Consider the following 17,883-nt stretch of genomic DNA (forward strand, 5'->3'; position numbering starts at 1 on the left):
TTGTGCTTCTAGTTCCGACAGTGCAGCAATATCTAACATGTAATCTAACAGTTCCACAACAACTATATATATACAGACAAATCTAAAAATGATTTGACAGCTCTGTTTTACAGTCATTGATTTACACACACAAGCTGAGGCAAAGGATTGAACCAGAGTCTATTCTGCGTGGTTAGCCATGATTTTAAACAACATGTAGAGAGAAATCTGAATCAGAGATAATAACAAGAAGCAACTGAGGAGAATTGATAGGGGGCTACAGGACAAAAAGCTGAACCAAGAAACAAACAAAACACTGGCTGCTATTGCCCTTTTCACACTGACAGGCAGGCGGCATAGGAGGCGACTGCCTATCTAAGTGGCAGTGTTGTGCCAGTTAATGCTGCCTGACAGCCCTCTAGATGTGCTGTTCCGCAGGCAGTACTAACGGCAGCCAGAGCAGAGCAGGCTGGCAGCAGGGTAATTAAAGTAAAGTGCTGCCTGACGGTGGATGGATGGAGGCTGACAGGGCTGAGAGAGGGATCTGATTACCCTCTTCAAGCTGCAGCTCTCTAGGGCTGCAGGCTGGATCCCCACTCCACCCTGCCCTGCAGCTACAGTACAATACACTCCCTGACCATAACAGAATGAAAATGTGAGGGTTTATATCTGATAACAGCAGGGTGTGGTGCAATACAATGCAGCCTGTTGAAATGCAGACTGTATCAGTGACGTGCAGTCAGGGTAGGCGGTCTAATAAAAGCTGTTATGAAAAGCCTAATAAAAAATACAATTATATAAAATATGGTAATTCTATTTTTTTTATCAGATGTCTTTTTTCAGTGATTCTATTCTGGTGGTTTTTAAGCTCAAAATCCCAAAATGTGCAAAAACTGTATCAAAACCTCAGGAAAGACGCCACGGTATGCATTCCTTCCTTCCCATCCTTTAAAATCCATTCAAATCGTTGATGCACACGGCCGTTCATGATTCCAGTCACTGTTAACGGACAGGGTCAGGGTAGGACTCACTGCTTTGCCTAGCTGACATTCGTTGCATTGAGTGGATTTCATATTTTGCATGTTTTGCCTAAACATGTTGTGTGGGAAAGCTCTGCACATTTGGGCATGTCTACATAATTTGGCGCGTGCATCCTTTAAACTGAACGATGCTAGCTAGCAAAAACAACATGACAAAATGGACACTATTGTACCTCAAAAAACTTCCAATTTACTGTATGTATTAGGTATTTTATTAGCATCCTGATTAGCTGTTGCGAAAGTAGCAGCTACTCTTCCTGGCGTCCACACCAAACATTAAACATGGCATAATACAGAACATTAATAGACAAGACCAGCTCAAGGACAGAACTACATACTATACATTTAAAAAGTCACTCATAGCTATATATCAATACATACAGTACACACAAAATATTGAGGTCAAATAGGGGAGAGGAGTTGTGCCGTGTGTTGTTTATAAAAAATGTTCAACCAGGTTTGCTGTTCATTTGAGCAATATGAAATGGAAGGGAGTTCCATGCCATAATGGCTCTATAAAATACTGTACGCTTTCTTGAATTTGTTCTGGATTTGGGGACTATGAAAAGACTTAGATTTCCAAGGAAAACTTGGTAGAATTCAGAGAGGGAGACCAACACCTGCACTTACTGAATTTCAACAGAGGATGGGACAGAAAATCATACGACCGTTTAAACAGAAGTGGTGTAAAATAAAAGAGTGGCCGTTTGGCTGCGCTACTAGAAGCCGCCTGTACTCTTTCTCCTGCCTGCTCTTCTCATCCGGGGACAACGTTCGGGTGGAAGGCGGCTACTGCAACCTCAACAACCTGACCAATGCCCTCAACAAACACGAAAAGTCGGCATCGCACATCCAACACCAGATCACCCTAAAAACTTTTGAGAACACATGATCGATCTGGCGTTAAATGATGGGCAAAAACAACAAGTGACCATCCACAATGCTAGTGACCATCCACAATGCTAAGGTAAAGGAAAACTATGAGATTTTGAAGGACCTTATTAGAGCAACATGCTACCTAGGGAAACAAGAGTTAACATTTTGCAGTAATGATGGCGCCGGAGAGAATGGCTGCCATTTTACAGTCTCCTAACCAATTGTGCTATTGTGTGTGTTTTTTCGTGTTATTTGTAACTTATTTTGCACATAATGTTTCTACCACAATCTCTTCTGACCGAAAAGAGCTTCAAGAAATCAGGACAACGATTACTCACCTCATATTGAAAGATGATTTTTCTTTAATGAGTCGGACAAGAGGGATTTACTCCAGATACCCGACAAGGCCCTCATCCCCGTCATTCCCAGGAGAAAGAGACGGAGATATCGAGGACGAAGGTCGGGGTACCTTGTAAGAATCTGACGGTGAGTGGGTAATTTGCCTCTACCATCGGTCCTATTAGCCAACATACAATCATTGGATAATGAAATAGACTAACTACAAGTACGTATATCCTACCAATGGGACATTCAAAACTGTAATATCTTATGTTTCACCGAGTCGTGGCTGAAAGATGACATGAATAACATACAGCTGGCAGGTTATACACTGTATCAGCAGGAAAGAACAGTAGCCTCTGTTAAGTCAAGGGGTGCCGGTCTATGTATATTTGTAAACAACAGCTGGTGCACGATATCTAAGGAAGTCTCAAGGTTTTGCTCGCCTGAGGTAGAGTATCTCATGATAAGCTGTAGACCACACTATTTACCAAGAGAGTTTTCATCTATATTCTTCTTAGCTGTCTATTTACCACCACAAACCGATGCTGGCACTAAGACCGCACTCAATGAGCTGTATACGGCCATAAGCCGCTCATCCAGAGGCGGCGCTCCTATTGGCCGGTGTTAATGCAGGGAAACTTAAATCTGTTTTACCTCATTTCTACCAGCATGTTAAATGTGCAACCAGAGGGAAAAAAACTATAGACCACCTTTACTCCACACACAGACACGCATACAAAGCCTCTCCCTCGCCCTCCATTCGGCAAATCTGACCATAATTCTATGCTCCTGATTCCGGCTGACAAGCAAAAACAACGACAATATTTGACATTTATTTAACTAGGCAAGTCAGTTAAGAACAAATTCTTATTTACAATGACAGCCTACAGGAGTTTAACTGCCTTGTTCTGTGACAGAACAACAGATTTTTACCTTGTCAGCTCAGGGATTTGATCCAGCAACATTTCAGTTACTGGCCCAACACTCTAACCACTAGGCTACCTGCCACCCTAGTAGCAGGTAGCATCAGTGACTCAGGCAATAAAAAAGTGGTCAGATGAAGCAGATGCTAAGCTACAGGACTGTTTTGCTAGCACAGACTGGAATATGTTCCGGGATTCATCCAATGGCATTGAGGAGTACACCACATCAGTCACTGGCTTCATCAATAAGTGCATCAATGACGTCGTCCCCACAGTGACTGTACGCACATACCCCAACCAGAAGCCATGGATTACAGGCAACATCCGCACTGAGCTGAAGGGTAGAGCTGCCACTTTCAAAGAGCGGGACTCTAACCCCAGAAGCTTATAAGAAATCCCACTATGCCCTCCGACGAACCATGAAACAGGCAAAGCATCAATACAGGACTAAGATTGAATCGTATAACACCAGCTCCGACACGCATCAGATGTGGCAGGGCTTGCAAACTATTACAGACTACAAAGAGAAGCACAGCCACGAGCTGCCCAGTGACACGAGCCTCCCAGACGAGCTAAATTACTTCTATGCTCGCTTTGAGGCAAGTAACACTGAAACATGCATGAGAGCATCAGCTGTTCCGGACGACTGTGATCACGTGCTCAGTAACTGATGTGAGTAAGACCTTTAAACAGGTCAACATTCACAAGGCCGCAGGGCCAGACGGATTACCAGGGCGTGTACTCCGAGCATGCGCTGACCAACTGGAAAGTGTCTTCACTGACATTTTCAACCTCTCCCTGTCTGAGTCTGTAAGCAGGCCACCATAGTGCCTGTGCCCAAGAACACCAAGGTAACCTGCCTAAATGACTACCGACACGTAGCACACGTCTGTAGCCATGAAGTGCTTTGAAAGGCTGGTCATGGCCTACATCAACACCATTATCCCAGAAACCCTAGACCCACTCGAATTTGCATACCGCCCCAACAGATCCACAGATGATGCAATCTCTATTGCACTTCACACTGCCCTTTCCCACCTGGACAAAAGGAATGCCTATGTGAGAATGCTTTTCATTTACTACAGCTCAGCGTTCAACACCATAGTGCCCTCAAAGCTCACCACTAAGCTAAGGAACCTGGGACTAAATACCTCCCTCTGCAACTGGATCCTGGACTTCCTGACGGGCCGTCCCCAGGTGGTAAGGGTAGGTAACAACACATTCGCCACACTGATCCTCAACACAGGGGCCCCTCAGAAGTGTGTGCTCAGTCCCCTCCTGTACTCCCTGTTCACTCATGACTGCATGGCCAGGCACGACTCCAACACCATCATTAAGTTTGCTGATGATACAACAGTGGTAGGCCTGATCACTGACAACGATGAGACAGCCTATAGGGAGGAGGTCAGAGACCTGGCCGTGTGGTGCCAGGACAACAACCTCTCCCTCAATGTGATCAAGACAAAGGAGATGATTATGGACTACAGGAAAAGGAGGACCGAGCACGCCCCCATTCTCATCGGGGCTGTAGTGGAGAGCTTCAAGTTCCTTGGTGTTCACATCACCAACAAACTATCATGGTCCAAGCACACCAAGACAGTCGTGAAGAGGGCATGACAAAACCTATTCTCCCTTGGGAGACTGAAAAGATTTGGCATGGGACCTCAGATCATCAAAATGTTCTACAGCTGCACCATCGAGAGCATCCTGACTGGTTCCATCACTGCCTGGTATGGCAACTGCTCGGCCTCCGACCGCAAGGCACTACAGAGGGTAGTGCGTACAGTCAAGTACATCACTGGGGCCAAGCTTCCTGCCATCCAGGACCTCTATACCAGGTGGTGTCAGAGGAAGGCCCGAAAAATTGTCAAGGACTCCAGCCACCCTAGTCATAGACTGTTCTTTCTGTTACCACACAACAAGCGTTACCGTAGCGCCAAGTCTAGGTCCAAAAGGCTTCTCAACAGCTTATACCCCCAAGCCATAAGGCTCATCTTTTACACTACTGCTATTCTCTGTTTATTATCTATGCATAGTCACTTTAACTCTACATACATGTATGTACATATTACCTCAATTACCTCGACTAGCCAGTGCCCCCGCACATTGACTCTGTACCGGTACCCCCTGTATATAGCCTCGCTATTGTTATTTTATTGCTGCTCTTTAATTATTTGTTACTTTTATTTCTTATAATACTTAACACATATTTTTCGTAAAACTGCATTGTTGGATAAGGGCTTGTAAGTAAGCATTTCACTGTAAGGTCTACACCTGTTGTAAAATTGTATTTTATTTGAGTACAAGCTTATGTAATCGTGGCAACTATGTGGAGTTATTGTATACCTTTGCTAAAAAAAACTTCCACTGTGTTTTCGGTTATCAAACAGAATACAGAATGATTTGATTGAAGCAGTCATTGATATGATTCGAAAGGACTTTGAAGATGAGATTAATGTAGCCCCATTTTTGCAGTAGAAGTAGATGAAACCATAGATGTTACAAACAAAGCCCAGATCTCTGTAATTTTTCGTTATGTGGCTAAAAGTGAAATCAAGGAGGTGTTTTGGGAATTTAATGATGTGAGGGATAGTGCCTAGCGATTAGTGCTTTTCGAGGTTGTTTCAGTTTCAGCTCGATTATTAGTTCGGAAAACTGCCCTTTTCGTCCTTATGCTAGCTAGCAGTAGCCACAGCAGTCATTTTGGAATGTCATTCTCAGCCAATTAGCTTCTTTGTTGTTATTATTATTTCAATCTTCTCAATGTATCAGTGTGGATAAAGGTAAAATTTGGAGTACAGTGGCATATCTCATCCCTACATTGAGGTAAATTTTCCGACCCATATATCGCAGTGGCTCCACAGTGTCTTAAAGTAACCATGATTGTGTTCCGACCCCAGTGCAGCTCAGTGTAAACAACTGTAAAGGCAGGGTCGGTATCTTCTGGTAAACATCCATAGAAAATATTTCAGTAGCAATAGTAGCCAGCCAGCCAGACCATCTAACGTTATCTCTGTCCTCCCTATACTGTACTGTCTTTAGTCATCCTATTTATCTAGGCTAACCTGCCTAAGTATGCTGCAGAGCTGTTTGACTAAATCATTTTACTAGTTCTTCAAAGAAGATAAGGCATACTTTCACAAACTGTCTCTATCCCTCTCGTCATTGTTGTGTACATTCCTCTTTCATGTGGTCTATGTGGTCTGTGTGTATCTAACCTAATGTAGCAGGTAGTAAAGTGTATCTATCTCTGTCCGAGCCAGAAAGAACAGGCGCAATGGATTATGGTCATTGTAGTTAATTACCACGTTTATGCGCTGACCTAGGTTGATGAAAACTCCAACTCTATTCAGCCCAGCGTCCCACATAGTTCTTGACTTGATTTCTCTCGTGAATGATTTGATTTCTCTCTAGAGAAATTGCGCGTCGGTCAATTAGTTGTTTAATAACCAACATTTTGGTTAATCATTCAGCACTAGTGAGTGATGACAAATGAGCTGCAGCCTTGGCAGATTATGTATTGGGAGTGTTGGGGAAGTACAACTGAGTTGAAACGCTGGTAGCTCAAACATACGATGGGTCCTCAGTGATGGCATCCCAGCTTAATGGGGTGCAGGCCAAGATAAGAGAAAAAGTGCCCGAAGTTCCATTTATTCACTGTTAAACTTGGTGATCTCACAGTCAGTGAAATGCAGCCCAGAGTGTAAATTTTTATTTATTTATTATTATTAATTTTTTTGCAGTTTAGGTTACTGTTGACTGAACATGAGAATATTGCTGCTTACCATTCAGCACAACAGAGTTAACCTGTAGGCTATCACGTTAGTTGCCTCCAAGGCGCTGTCCATTCAGTAGTGCTGAATCCTGGCCACAGCCTCACATACCTTTAATCAAATATTTTCCTTTGTAGCTTACTTCCTCATTTTCACCATTGTCTATACTTTAGTGGCTTTAATATGTATTTCATTTCCTTAAGCTGTCTAGCTGTTTATGGTTTTGATTAACGGACAACATCCCTTTGATGCCTTCCCTGTAGTTCAGTTGGTAGAGCATGGTGTTTGCAACGCCAGGGTTGTGGGTTCGATTCCCACGGGGGACCAGCACAGAAAAAAAAAATGTATGAAATTGTATGAAATGTATGCATTCACTACTGTAAGTCGCTCTGGATAAGAGTGTCTGCTAAATGACTAAAATGTTAAAAAAAATGTAAAAATTGATGCATTTGATTTATCAAGCTAGAATTCCGTTTTGATGAGACACTTTTCAGTCATTTCGATTGTTGATATGGACATTTTGTTAATACCTTATTTATTATATACAGTATTTGTGTGTAATAATATTTGACCTAATAATATTATTGTGTGTGTGTGTGTGTGTGTGTGTGTGTGTGTGTGTGTGTGCGTGCGTGCGTGCGTGCATGCGTGCGTGTTATCGTTGGGAATTATTCCGATTAAATGTGTCCACACATGGGTATTTTAGTGACATCAGTTGTAACTGTGGACGCTACATCGGCCTACGGCTGAGTTGAGCAGTGTGTCATTTTGTCGGATGATATGAAATATGCTGCCATCGGAGGCTATCCCTTGTGTGTCTTAGCTACATTGGTATTTACATTTGGTGATATTTTTTTGTTAATTTCAGTTAATAGCTTATGTCGCTGGTTGTTGGAGCTATCTGTTATATGGTGAATTTGGGCTTCATCAAGGTTTATTTGTGAGTAAATCTGGCTTTGATAATAGCCAGTGCACCGACCTCACCGCACGTCACTGGACAGGATCCATTTTTGGACTTGTTACTCTTTGATATGATTCTCTCACAACTATATTCCTTTAATCTTTCTCTCTAAACCTCCCCACCCCCTCTCCACTCCCTCTTTATCTTTCCCCCTTTCTCTCCCTCTCCCTCTTTCCATCTCTCACCATCGTGGTTGGGGTTCCCCAGGGTCCAGGGTTCGTCTGAGTCGAAGTGGGTGTCCCCTCCGATCCCAGGGCCCGGAAAGTAGGCGTGGGCTAGGAACCCGCCCTCGCCGTCGAAGGGTGAGCTGTCGCCATGGAAACCTGAGGTGAGATCAATTTCATTTAACTTCAAAGTTTACATTGGGAGAACGGGATTAGGCCGACATTGACATAGTTTCAGTTTTCCTCTCCCAGGCACCATTCAATACAATTCTCACCTGAGGCGAAGATGATGGTGATGTCCACATCACGCCTGCCGCTCTCCAGGGCGCTGTAAGGGACGGCCTCGAAGTGGAGCGGCGTCACCCCCTGCCACACATCAAACGCACGCCGGATGGCATCGTGGGTCTCCCTGGAGCCCACTTTGGGTGTGACGTTCTTTATGCTGAGGGAGGAAGAGAGGGTGAGTCAATTAAGAACATATTCTTCTTTACATTGACAACATGTTTTACAATAAAGACCTGATGTTAGGAGAGAAATGGATAGGGAATATGATAAATGTGGAAAACAGATTGTGTGATCCATCCTGGGTGGGGGGTTATTGGGAGGTTGGATGGTACCACCAGCTAGATGAGAGCAAGGTTTTACTGGTCATTTTTTTTTATAAGACATTGACAGTAATATAAGAAAAATATTTTACTCCTTAGAAAGATTTAACTCCTATTCTGATCTAACCAGACCAATTATACCCACATTGTCACGTCCTGACCATAGTAAGATGTTATTTTCTATGGTAGAGTAGGTCAGGGCGTGACAGGGGGTGTTTTTCTATGTTTTCTATTTCTATGTTCATGTTCTAGTTTTGTATTTCTATGTTGGTTTTGTTTGGGATGATCTCCAATTAGAGGCAGTTGGTCCTCGTTGTCTCTAATTGGAGATCATACTTAAGTTGAGTTTTTTTCCCACCTGGGTTTGTGGGAGATTGTTTTTGAGTAGTGTATGTTTCACATCTGCGTCACGGTTTTTTTTGGGGGGGGGGTTATTCAAGTTTGTTTATATGTATTGCATAGTTTCACAGTGTAAATAAAATGTGGAACGACACACACGCTGCACTTTAGTCCGCTCATTCCTACGACAACCGTGACACACATCATTCATCATTTTTACTGCAGTGGGCTAAATCAGGGTCACACAGAGCGTTTCTTGATAGTCTTAAACAAATCTACTTTGAAACAAAAGTATACACCTCACACACATGGTTATGGGCTTAAAAAAGGAGACATCTGAACCATGTCAGATATAGAGCTGATATGTATTAAATGTTGAGTTTGATTCCCAATATTACAGTTTTTACGCATCACAGAAGACTAAAATATAACAAACCATTAGATATAGAAACACTGGATTTTCGGCATTTGAAAAAAAAAAGAATGTTGATTAATTATGACATTCAAAAATATATTAACATTCCACCCATGAGGCCACGAGAGGGTGATTTGGTCATTCGATTGCAGGAAGGGAGGCTACAACAAAGCTTTAACACAAGGCAGCCCCGCAAACAGAGCATTTTAAATAGAGAACGAAAAAGATGGCTACAGCGTCACATACAGCACCACATATCATATACTGTATGTCCAAATCTGAACCACCCTCCCACTATTGCTTGGGGAGAATATTCTCTAAAATGGTTGACGAGACACTCGAAAAAGTTTCAGTATTAAACTATTCCAACAAACCCAGCAGCTTTCACTGCACTTTTAACACAGCTGTCGTTATCAGTCGCTCGCAGACAGAGAGAGAGGGAGAGAGAGAGGGGGGGAGAGAGAGAGAGGGAGAGAGGGAGGGAGAGAGCAAGGGAGAGAGAGAGAGAGAGAGAGAGAGGGAGAGGGAGAGAGAGAGGGAGAGAGCGAGGGAGAGAGAGAGAGGGAGAGAGAGAGGGAGAGAGAGAGGGAGAGAGCGAGGGAGAGAGAGAGAGAGGAATCTTCTTTCCTGTTTTCTCTCCCCAACTCATTTTCATGTAGAGAGTGCAGTCAGTAGTGACAGCCAGAGCCTGGCAGCACAGCCAGGCTGACTGACATTCCATTAGAAGAGGTGCCTCATCAATTCACATGCAGGAAGGAAGGAAGGATTTAAATAAATTGACAGTGTTATCGTCTATTACGGCTGTAACCTGTCAATTTCCCACCGCGCCGAGCAGCACCCCTTATCCCGCTCTCTCAGACCCCATTAACAGTGGAAACTTAATCACGCGTGATAAGATGGGGAATTTGAATATTTTTGTTGCGATTATTGGATGATTTGCATTGAGGAATTTGGAGAGAATTGGACAAAGTAAAAGTTGTCCTCGTCTCGGTCGTCCTTGCTATTAAAATTTGCCAGTTTGTCTTCTGGTACTCTTAAAAGGAGAAATGAAAGATAACTGCAAAGGAATGCAATGGAATGCAAAGAAGAAGAAAGTTGAAAACCATTACATCACTTTATTCTGTTCTCTGACCTGACTTCTATTCACACACAAACAACTCTTCCTCTATGTATATCAATGTGTGTGTGAGTGTGTGTGTGTGTGTGTGTGTGTGTGTGTGTGTGTGTGTGTGTGTGTGTGTGTGTGTGTGTGCGCGCGTGCGTGCGTGTGTACCCATATGTGCTATCTCTAAGGCAACGCTGAGGGAATGTGAGACCAAGGAGGAAGCGAGAGCACAAATTAATAACTACACTGACAAACACAGAACCCTATCATAACCCTTGGCTTATCTGACTAACAGCTGGTTGTCATGGTAACCGTCAAGGCTGCTGGAATGAGTCTCTCACCTGTAGATGATGCGTGTGTGCGTGCATGTGCCGGCCTACATTTCTCACCTGTAAGTGATGTGTGTTCGCTGCCACTTCTGCCCCGTCAGCGCGTACCTCCGCTTCCGTGACCTTGAAATGCCCTTTAGTTTGTCTGGATTTCCACACCTCGGCCTCTTCATCCAACTAAGAACAAAGGAAGTAGTGGAGGTGGAAGAAGCGGACAATGGAGGGAAGAGAAGGACAACAGTTTGGGTTTGGCGGATACCAGGAGAATGCTAATTGCCCCAATGCATAGTGCCAACTGTAAAGTTTGGTAGAGGAGGAATAATGGTCTGGGGCTGATTTGCATGATTCGGGCTAGGCCCCTTAGTTCCAGTAAAGGGAAATCTTAACGCTACAGTATACAATGACATTCTAGACGATTCTGTGCTTCTAACTTTTGGGGAAGGCCCTTTCCTGTTTCAGCATGACAATGCTCCCATGCACAAAGCGAGGTCCATACAGAAATGGTTTGTCGAGATCGGTGTGGAAGAACTTGACTGGCCTGCACAGAGCCCTGACCTCAACCCCATCGAACACCTTTGAGATGAATTGGAACGCCGACTGCGAGCCAGGTCTAATCACCCAACATCAGTGCCCAACCTCACTAATGCTCTTGTGGCTGAATGGAAGCAAGTCCCCTAGTGGAAATACTTCCCGGAAGAGTGGAGGCTGTTATAGCAGCAAAGGGGGGACCAACTCCATATTAATGCCCATGATTTTGGAAGGAGATGTTCGACAAGCAGGTGTCCACATACTTTTTTTAACCAGACGTTTGACTGATTATATCTGATGCCACATCAAGAACTACTCTGAACTAGAATACCAAACACATGGCCTTACATACTGCAGTTAAGTGCACAATGGGACTAGTACTTCCCACAATAATATACACTGAGTGTACAAAACATTAACAACACCTCGTAATATTGAGCTGCACTCCCTTTTGCCCTCAGAACAGCCTGTATTCGTCGGGACAAGGACTCTACACATTGTCGAAAGCGTTGTCCTATGGGTGGTGGACCATTCTTGATACACACGGGAAACTGTTGAGCGTGAAAAACCCAGCAGCGTTGCAGTTCTCGACACACTCTAACCGGTGCGCCTGGCACCTAGTGGTTAGAGCGTTGGACTAGTAACCAAAAGGTTGCAAGATCGAATCCCCGAGCTGACAAGGTAAAAATATGTCGTTCTGCCCCTGAACAAGGCAGTTAACGCACCGTTCCAAGGCCGTCATTGAAAATAAGAATTTGTTCTTAACTGACTTGCCCAGTTAAATAAAGGTAAAATAAAAAACCCGTTCAAAGGCACTTAAATATTTTTTCTTGCCGATTCACCCTCTGAATGGCACACATACACAATCCATGTCTCAATTGTCTCAAGGCTTAAAAATCCTTCTTTAACCTGTCTCCTCCCCTTCATCTACACTGATTGAAGTGGATTTAATAAGTGACATCAATAAGGGATCATAGCTTTCACCTGGATTCACCTGGTCAGTCTGTGTCATGAGAAGACTTCCTATTGTTTTATATAATCAGTGTAGAGCTGCCTCTAACTACCCCTAATAATCCTACTAACACTGACCTTAACATCAACCCAAACAAAATACATCATCATAAGCCTTAAAACAGTAACTGCAAGACTGTACAGAGATGGTGTGACAAAAAAGTTTTTTCAAGTGTATATACAGTCAATTGGAAAGTATTCAGACCTTTTGACTTTTTCCACATTTTGTTGCATTACAGCCTTATTCTAAAATGTATGAAATAGTTTTTTTTCCTACATCAATTTACACACAATACCCCATAATGACAAAGCAAAAACAGTTTTTTAGAAATGTTTGATAATTTATATAAAAATAAAAAATGGAAATATCACATTTACATAAGTATTCAGACCCTTTACTCAGTACTTTGTTGAAGCACCTTTGGCAGCAATTACAGCCTTGAGTCTTCTTGGTTTTGGTGCTACAAGCTTGGCACACCTGTATCCAGGCTGTATCACATCCAGCCGTGATTGGCAGTCACATAGGGCGGCGCACAATTGGCCCAGCGTCGTTCGGTTTGGCCAGGGTAGGCCATCATTGTAAATAAGAATTTGTTCTTAACTGACTTGCCTAGTTAAATAAAGGTTCAATTAAAAAATTAAAACAATTACAATGTTGGTGAGTTTCTCCCATTCTTCTCTGCAGATCATCTCAAGCTCTATCAGGTTGGATGGGGAGTGTTGCTGCACAGATATTTTCATGTCTCTCCAGAGATGTTCGATCCGGTTCAAGTCCCTGCTCTGGCTGGGCCACACAAGGACATTCAGAGACTTGTCCTGAAGCCACTCCTGCGTCGTCTTGGCTGTGTACTTAGGGTCATTGTCCTGTTGGAAGGTGAACCTTTAACCCAGTCTGAGATACTGAGCGCTCTGGAGCAGGTTTTCATCAAGGATCTCTCTGTACTCTCTGTTCATCTTTCCCTCAATCCTGATTAGTCTACCAGTCCCTACTGTTGAAAAACACCCCCACAGCATGATGTTGCCACCACCATGCTTCACCGTAGGGATGGTGCCAGGTTTCCTCTAGATGTGACGCTTGGCATTCAGGCCAAAGAGTTCAATCTTGGTTTCATTAGACCAAAGAATCTTGTTTCTCATGATCAGAGTCTTTAGGTGCCTTTTGACAAACTCCAAGCTGGCTGTCATGTGCCTTTTACTGAAGAGTGGCTTCCGTCTGGCCACTCTACCTGTAAAGGCCTGATTGGTGGAGTGCTGTAGAGATGGTTGTCCTTCTGGAAGGCTCTCCCATCTTCACAGAGGAACTCTAGAGCTCTGTCAGAGTGACCATTGGGTTCTTGGTCACCTCCCTGACCAAGGCCCTTCTCCACCGATTGCTCAGTCTGGCCGGGCGGCCAGCTCTAGGAAGAGACTTGGTGGTTCAGACAGGGTCTGAATACTTATGTAAATAAGGTATTTCGTTTTTTTATATACATTTGCAAAAATGTAAAAAAAACTGTTTTCGCTTTGTCATTTGTCGTGGAAATTCTAATCAATAATGAGGAGAGACAAGATCGATCACCAATCAGGATATTACTTTATTCAAAACGTATTAATAACATTGATTCATTTTTGCAATAATAAAGCTGGTCGACGAACCACCCTTAGATGATTCGTTGAGAGCACAACGAGCGGATTTGAGCCACAGCATCTTATAGCAAAGTACATCCTCCTGAATGTTCATGACAAACAACAGATGTGTGAAATGGGTTGTATTTGTTAGGATTTTATATGAAATAAATTAATAATTCACAGCAAACAGTATCTGCTGTAAAGACTGTTCTCATTGTGTGGAAACCAGGGTCTGACCCCCAAAACAAGATTCCTCTCATATTTATCCATACCCGAACCATCTCCACCCTGGTACCTTCCAGCACACAAACACTAACTCATGCTATGGAATGCGGTCTTTAGATTTTATCACCAAATGCATCGTAAATCCACTGTCAGCATTAAGCCCCCAGACGCCCAACTCAGAACACACACAGATGACAGTGTTCTAAGAACCCTATTCTACTCCATAAAACAACCATTTGATGCAATAACAGCATTATAACATCATCTCACACATTATGGGGTATTATGTGTAGATTGCTGAGGAAAATGTTTTCTTTAATCAATTTTAGAATAAGGCCATAACGTAACAAAACGTGGAAAAAGTCAAGGGGTCTGAATACTTTCCGAAGGCACTGTATATTACTTCTGGGAGCGAAACCAAAAAATATTCTAGTACAAAACAAAGTAAATATATGACCATAAAAATGTGACATCTAGTTGACTGAAATGGTTCTTTCCATTCTGAGAAAAAGTGGTGAGACTGTGCTGGCCAGGTTAGAGCTTCAATGACTGATCTCGTTACATTCAAACCCATGTGACACATATGGAACACTGTGCTCAGAGATAATATGGAAAAGATAAAGCCTCACCTTAGTGTGATATCACTTCATCAATTTAAGCAAGAAAGAGAGGAATGAAAAGTGTTATGATCTCAATGGGGCTGCTAGTAGAGATGGAGCTAATTTGGGTAAGTCAATGTAGGCTACATACATTTATCATTGGTGATAATTACTTTTTTGTGTTCATATTTTCACTGATACATCAGTGCCATTCTGTGTGTGTGTGTGTGTGTGTGTGTGTGTGTGTGTGTGTGTGTGTGTGTGTGTGTGTGTGTGTGTGTGTGTGTGTGTGTGTGTCTACTCACTATGTGGTCCTCTCATCCAGTGTCCCTGTGACATTGAGGCCGTAGACACGCTGCATTGCTGCGATGGCTTGCTGCATGGTCTGGGCTGAGCGCAGGACAGCCATTCTGGGGTCTGTATGGGGCAGGTAGCCGTACTTCTGTAGCCATCCCTACAGGACAGAGAGAGGGAGAGAGAGAGGGAGAGAGAGAGAGTCATGACAAATGCTGCTATTACTTTGTTATTACGTGAGTTATAAGCTACATTTTGGTCATCGTCACCAAGATAGAAATGACAGGGTGCTGTTCTGTCCTTGTTCATAAAGTCTCTAGTATGAGTCAAACTGATCGTACATTCCAGGTTCATACACTCGGGACTGAAGTGTAGCCTGTAAGCCACGTCCAATGGGCTACAGTATACCTCCATGCCCTCCAGAGTTACAGGAACACTCAGTGCTGTCTATCACCACCACTGCTCAAAGCTTCCACCCACACACAGTAACACTGACAGAGGAAAGGCCTAGTTCAGGTTCAGATCTTCTGCATATTAGGATGGACCAAAGTCCAGTATTCAAGGCTGAACACTGTAACCCATGTGGCTATGCCCAGTTACCCAAATCAGTTCCCAATAACATTCACTCAGTGTTTCTACCTATAACCACCACTGGTCAAAGCTGCCACCCACACAGAGTGACACTGCCACCACTGCACTCCTTCTGAGTAAAGTAGAGATTCAGTGTCGTCCAGGGGTCATTGTCAGACCCAATCCCCCGTTTACCGTTAGCCAAGAGTCATGAGGTGGCGGCTAGGCAGGCAGCCACGCTCCACCACAGCTGTCCACACTGCCGTCCAACTGCTGCTGCTCACAATCACCATCATTACCCAGCCTATGAGACGCTTCCGCTAATCCTTCATCTATCTCTCCCTCACCCCCCCCCCCCTCTATCCCTGTATCTCTATCGCTTGCTCACTGAGCCAAATGCCTTGTTGTTGTTTGTCCATCTTTCCCACCATCCCTCAATCAGATGTAGTCAATGGTTGTTTCTTTGTTTTGTCTGTGTATAGCTAAGGCCCGGGTTCTGGTTCACAGCACAAAGGACCGAATAAGGATCCGAGGCCAGAACGATGAGAGAGAATAGCCTACAGTAGACTAGGCCTATATAGAAAATATGGTACAATATATTCAACCCGATCTATCCTATTACGCACCTTGGATCACATCTTAATCTGCACAACCATAAACCCACCCAGTTGCGTAGGTAATTTATAGAATACTAGTATATACAGTATACTACAGATATATATTTACAGATGTATGACAACAAATATTACAGACGGTGTCAGCTCATGAGCCGACTGAGCGGAAGGGCGCTGGACCATCTCGTTCAAAACAATGCCAACAGCATCAGATGTTGTTTTTGTGATTGTAAAAAAAAAAAGAATAGAACGCATAATCATTTCGATGTTCCGCGCGTCTTGAAACATCCATCCGAATCAGATACATTTGCCATGCCATCCACCATGCTTCAGTGATGATGTAGCAGATAAATAACAACCCTCGTCTACAGTTAATGTTGTTTTTCGCGCAAAGCGCTGCCACCCGAGCAGAGGAGAGTGCACAGTAATTTATGATGAGCAGCCGCGAAGCACAAGCAGGCCATTTATCTTACCTCAACGCTGAACTGATGATGCTCTTCTCCGGACACAGCGCATACAATCCACAGCAAGAAATGCAAGCAGAACGCTGCTGCGTAAAAACAATCCAATGGTTTTCTTTTAGATGAGGATACTAAGGTCATAATGACCCGTTTTTCCCAAGTGGGTTATTAGATAAAACCGCCCGTCGTGTGATTAGGTTCGTGCGTCAAATTAAGAAAACCATCCGGTGAGGTGTCAAAGCCAAATTCGGAGACGCGCATAAAAGGACGGCCGCGGTGGTTTTGCCAAGGGGATAAACCCAGATGCCATGTATTACTTTCTCATGTCAAGCTGTGATAGAATTAGGCATGTTAGATCCACCGCCTCCGTCGCTGTTATTTACATCGCTGGTTTGGTTTATCCAGCGGCATCGATGGCCATGTACAGTAATCATACCTCCAGAGTCCACGCCTGCGCTTTGATGTTTCCAGCAGCGCAACACTCCCCATGAAGGCGTAAAGACCAGCGTCTTGTAATGTTTGCCTGGCTACCCAAACTCCTTGCTCCCAAACGCAACGCGATTTACGCCCACGGCAGTTTTACAGCTTATCTCATGCTATTTGACACATTTTGCCGTGAGGCTGAGAGAAAATGTTGCCGTTTTAGAGGGATCCTTGAAAGACGGGACAATCTCAACTTTTTCCCCAAAAATATTTATATATAGATGTTAATCATAATGTTAATCCCTGAGCTAATTTCTTGCTATTCTACACATTTTGCCATGAGTCTGAGAGAAAATGTTGCAGTTTTAAAGCAAATTGCCAGTAATTTAAAAAGAAAATCATGGTTAATGACGTGTTCATATGCTATCTGGTGGACCCGAACTCCGGGTGGACCCCAACCTACATTGTATTTTATATATTTCGTTTTTAGGAAGGGTTGGGGGTTGCAGCGGTGGTGAACTATACGCCAGTGGCCCAGGGATGTTAGTTTCTTCTCCCCACTGAACATAGAGCAGAGGAAGAATTCCGTTTCAGTCGTCAGGCAAATGTAATGTACCCTGGTATAAAATATGTATACTGGGAATAGAAATAGCCCGAGACAGATGGAGCAATCATCCTTCAATATGCACCGATATCATT

General features: G+C 43.6%; 1 protein-coding gene across 4 annotated transcripts in view; it reads right to left on the reverse strand.

The window, feature by feature from the left end:
* The window catches only part of LOC115169554 (matrix metalloproteinase-16), a 43,391-nt gene extending 26,145 nt beyond the window's left edge, over positions 1–17,246 (reverse strand). For 2 of the 4 annotated variants that reach the window (XM_029725279.1, XM_029725278.1), the window contains exons 1-5: positions 16,774–17,246; positions 15,128–15,276; positions 10,912–11,028; positions 8,334–8,500; positions 8,080–8,217 (exon numbers count right to left, since the gene is read on the reverse strand). In XM_029725279.1, the coding sequence (XP_029581139.1) occupies positions 8,080–8,217; positions 8,334–8,500; positions 10,912–11,028; positions 15,128–15,276; positions 16,774–16,902 (700 nt within the window). In that variant the 5' untranslated portion in view covers positions 16,903–17,246. Of the gene's footprint in view, positions 1–8,079; positions 8,218–8,333; positions 8,501–10,911; positions 11,029–14,852; positions 14,868–15,127; positions 15,277–16,773 lie in introns of all 4 variants that reach the window. The other 2 variants (XM_029725276.1, XM_029725277.1) reach the window with 2 other exon arrangements.
* Positions 17,247–17,883: the final 637 nt, after the last annotated feature.

Source organism: Salmo trutta, chromosome 31, assembly GCF_901001165.1.
Source record: "Salmo trutta chromosome 31, fSalTru1.1, whole genome shotgun sequence".
NCBI lineage: Eukaryota > Metazoa > Chordata > Actinopteri > Salmoniformes > Salmonidae > Salmo > Salmo trutta.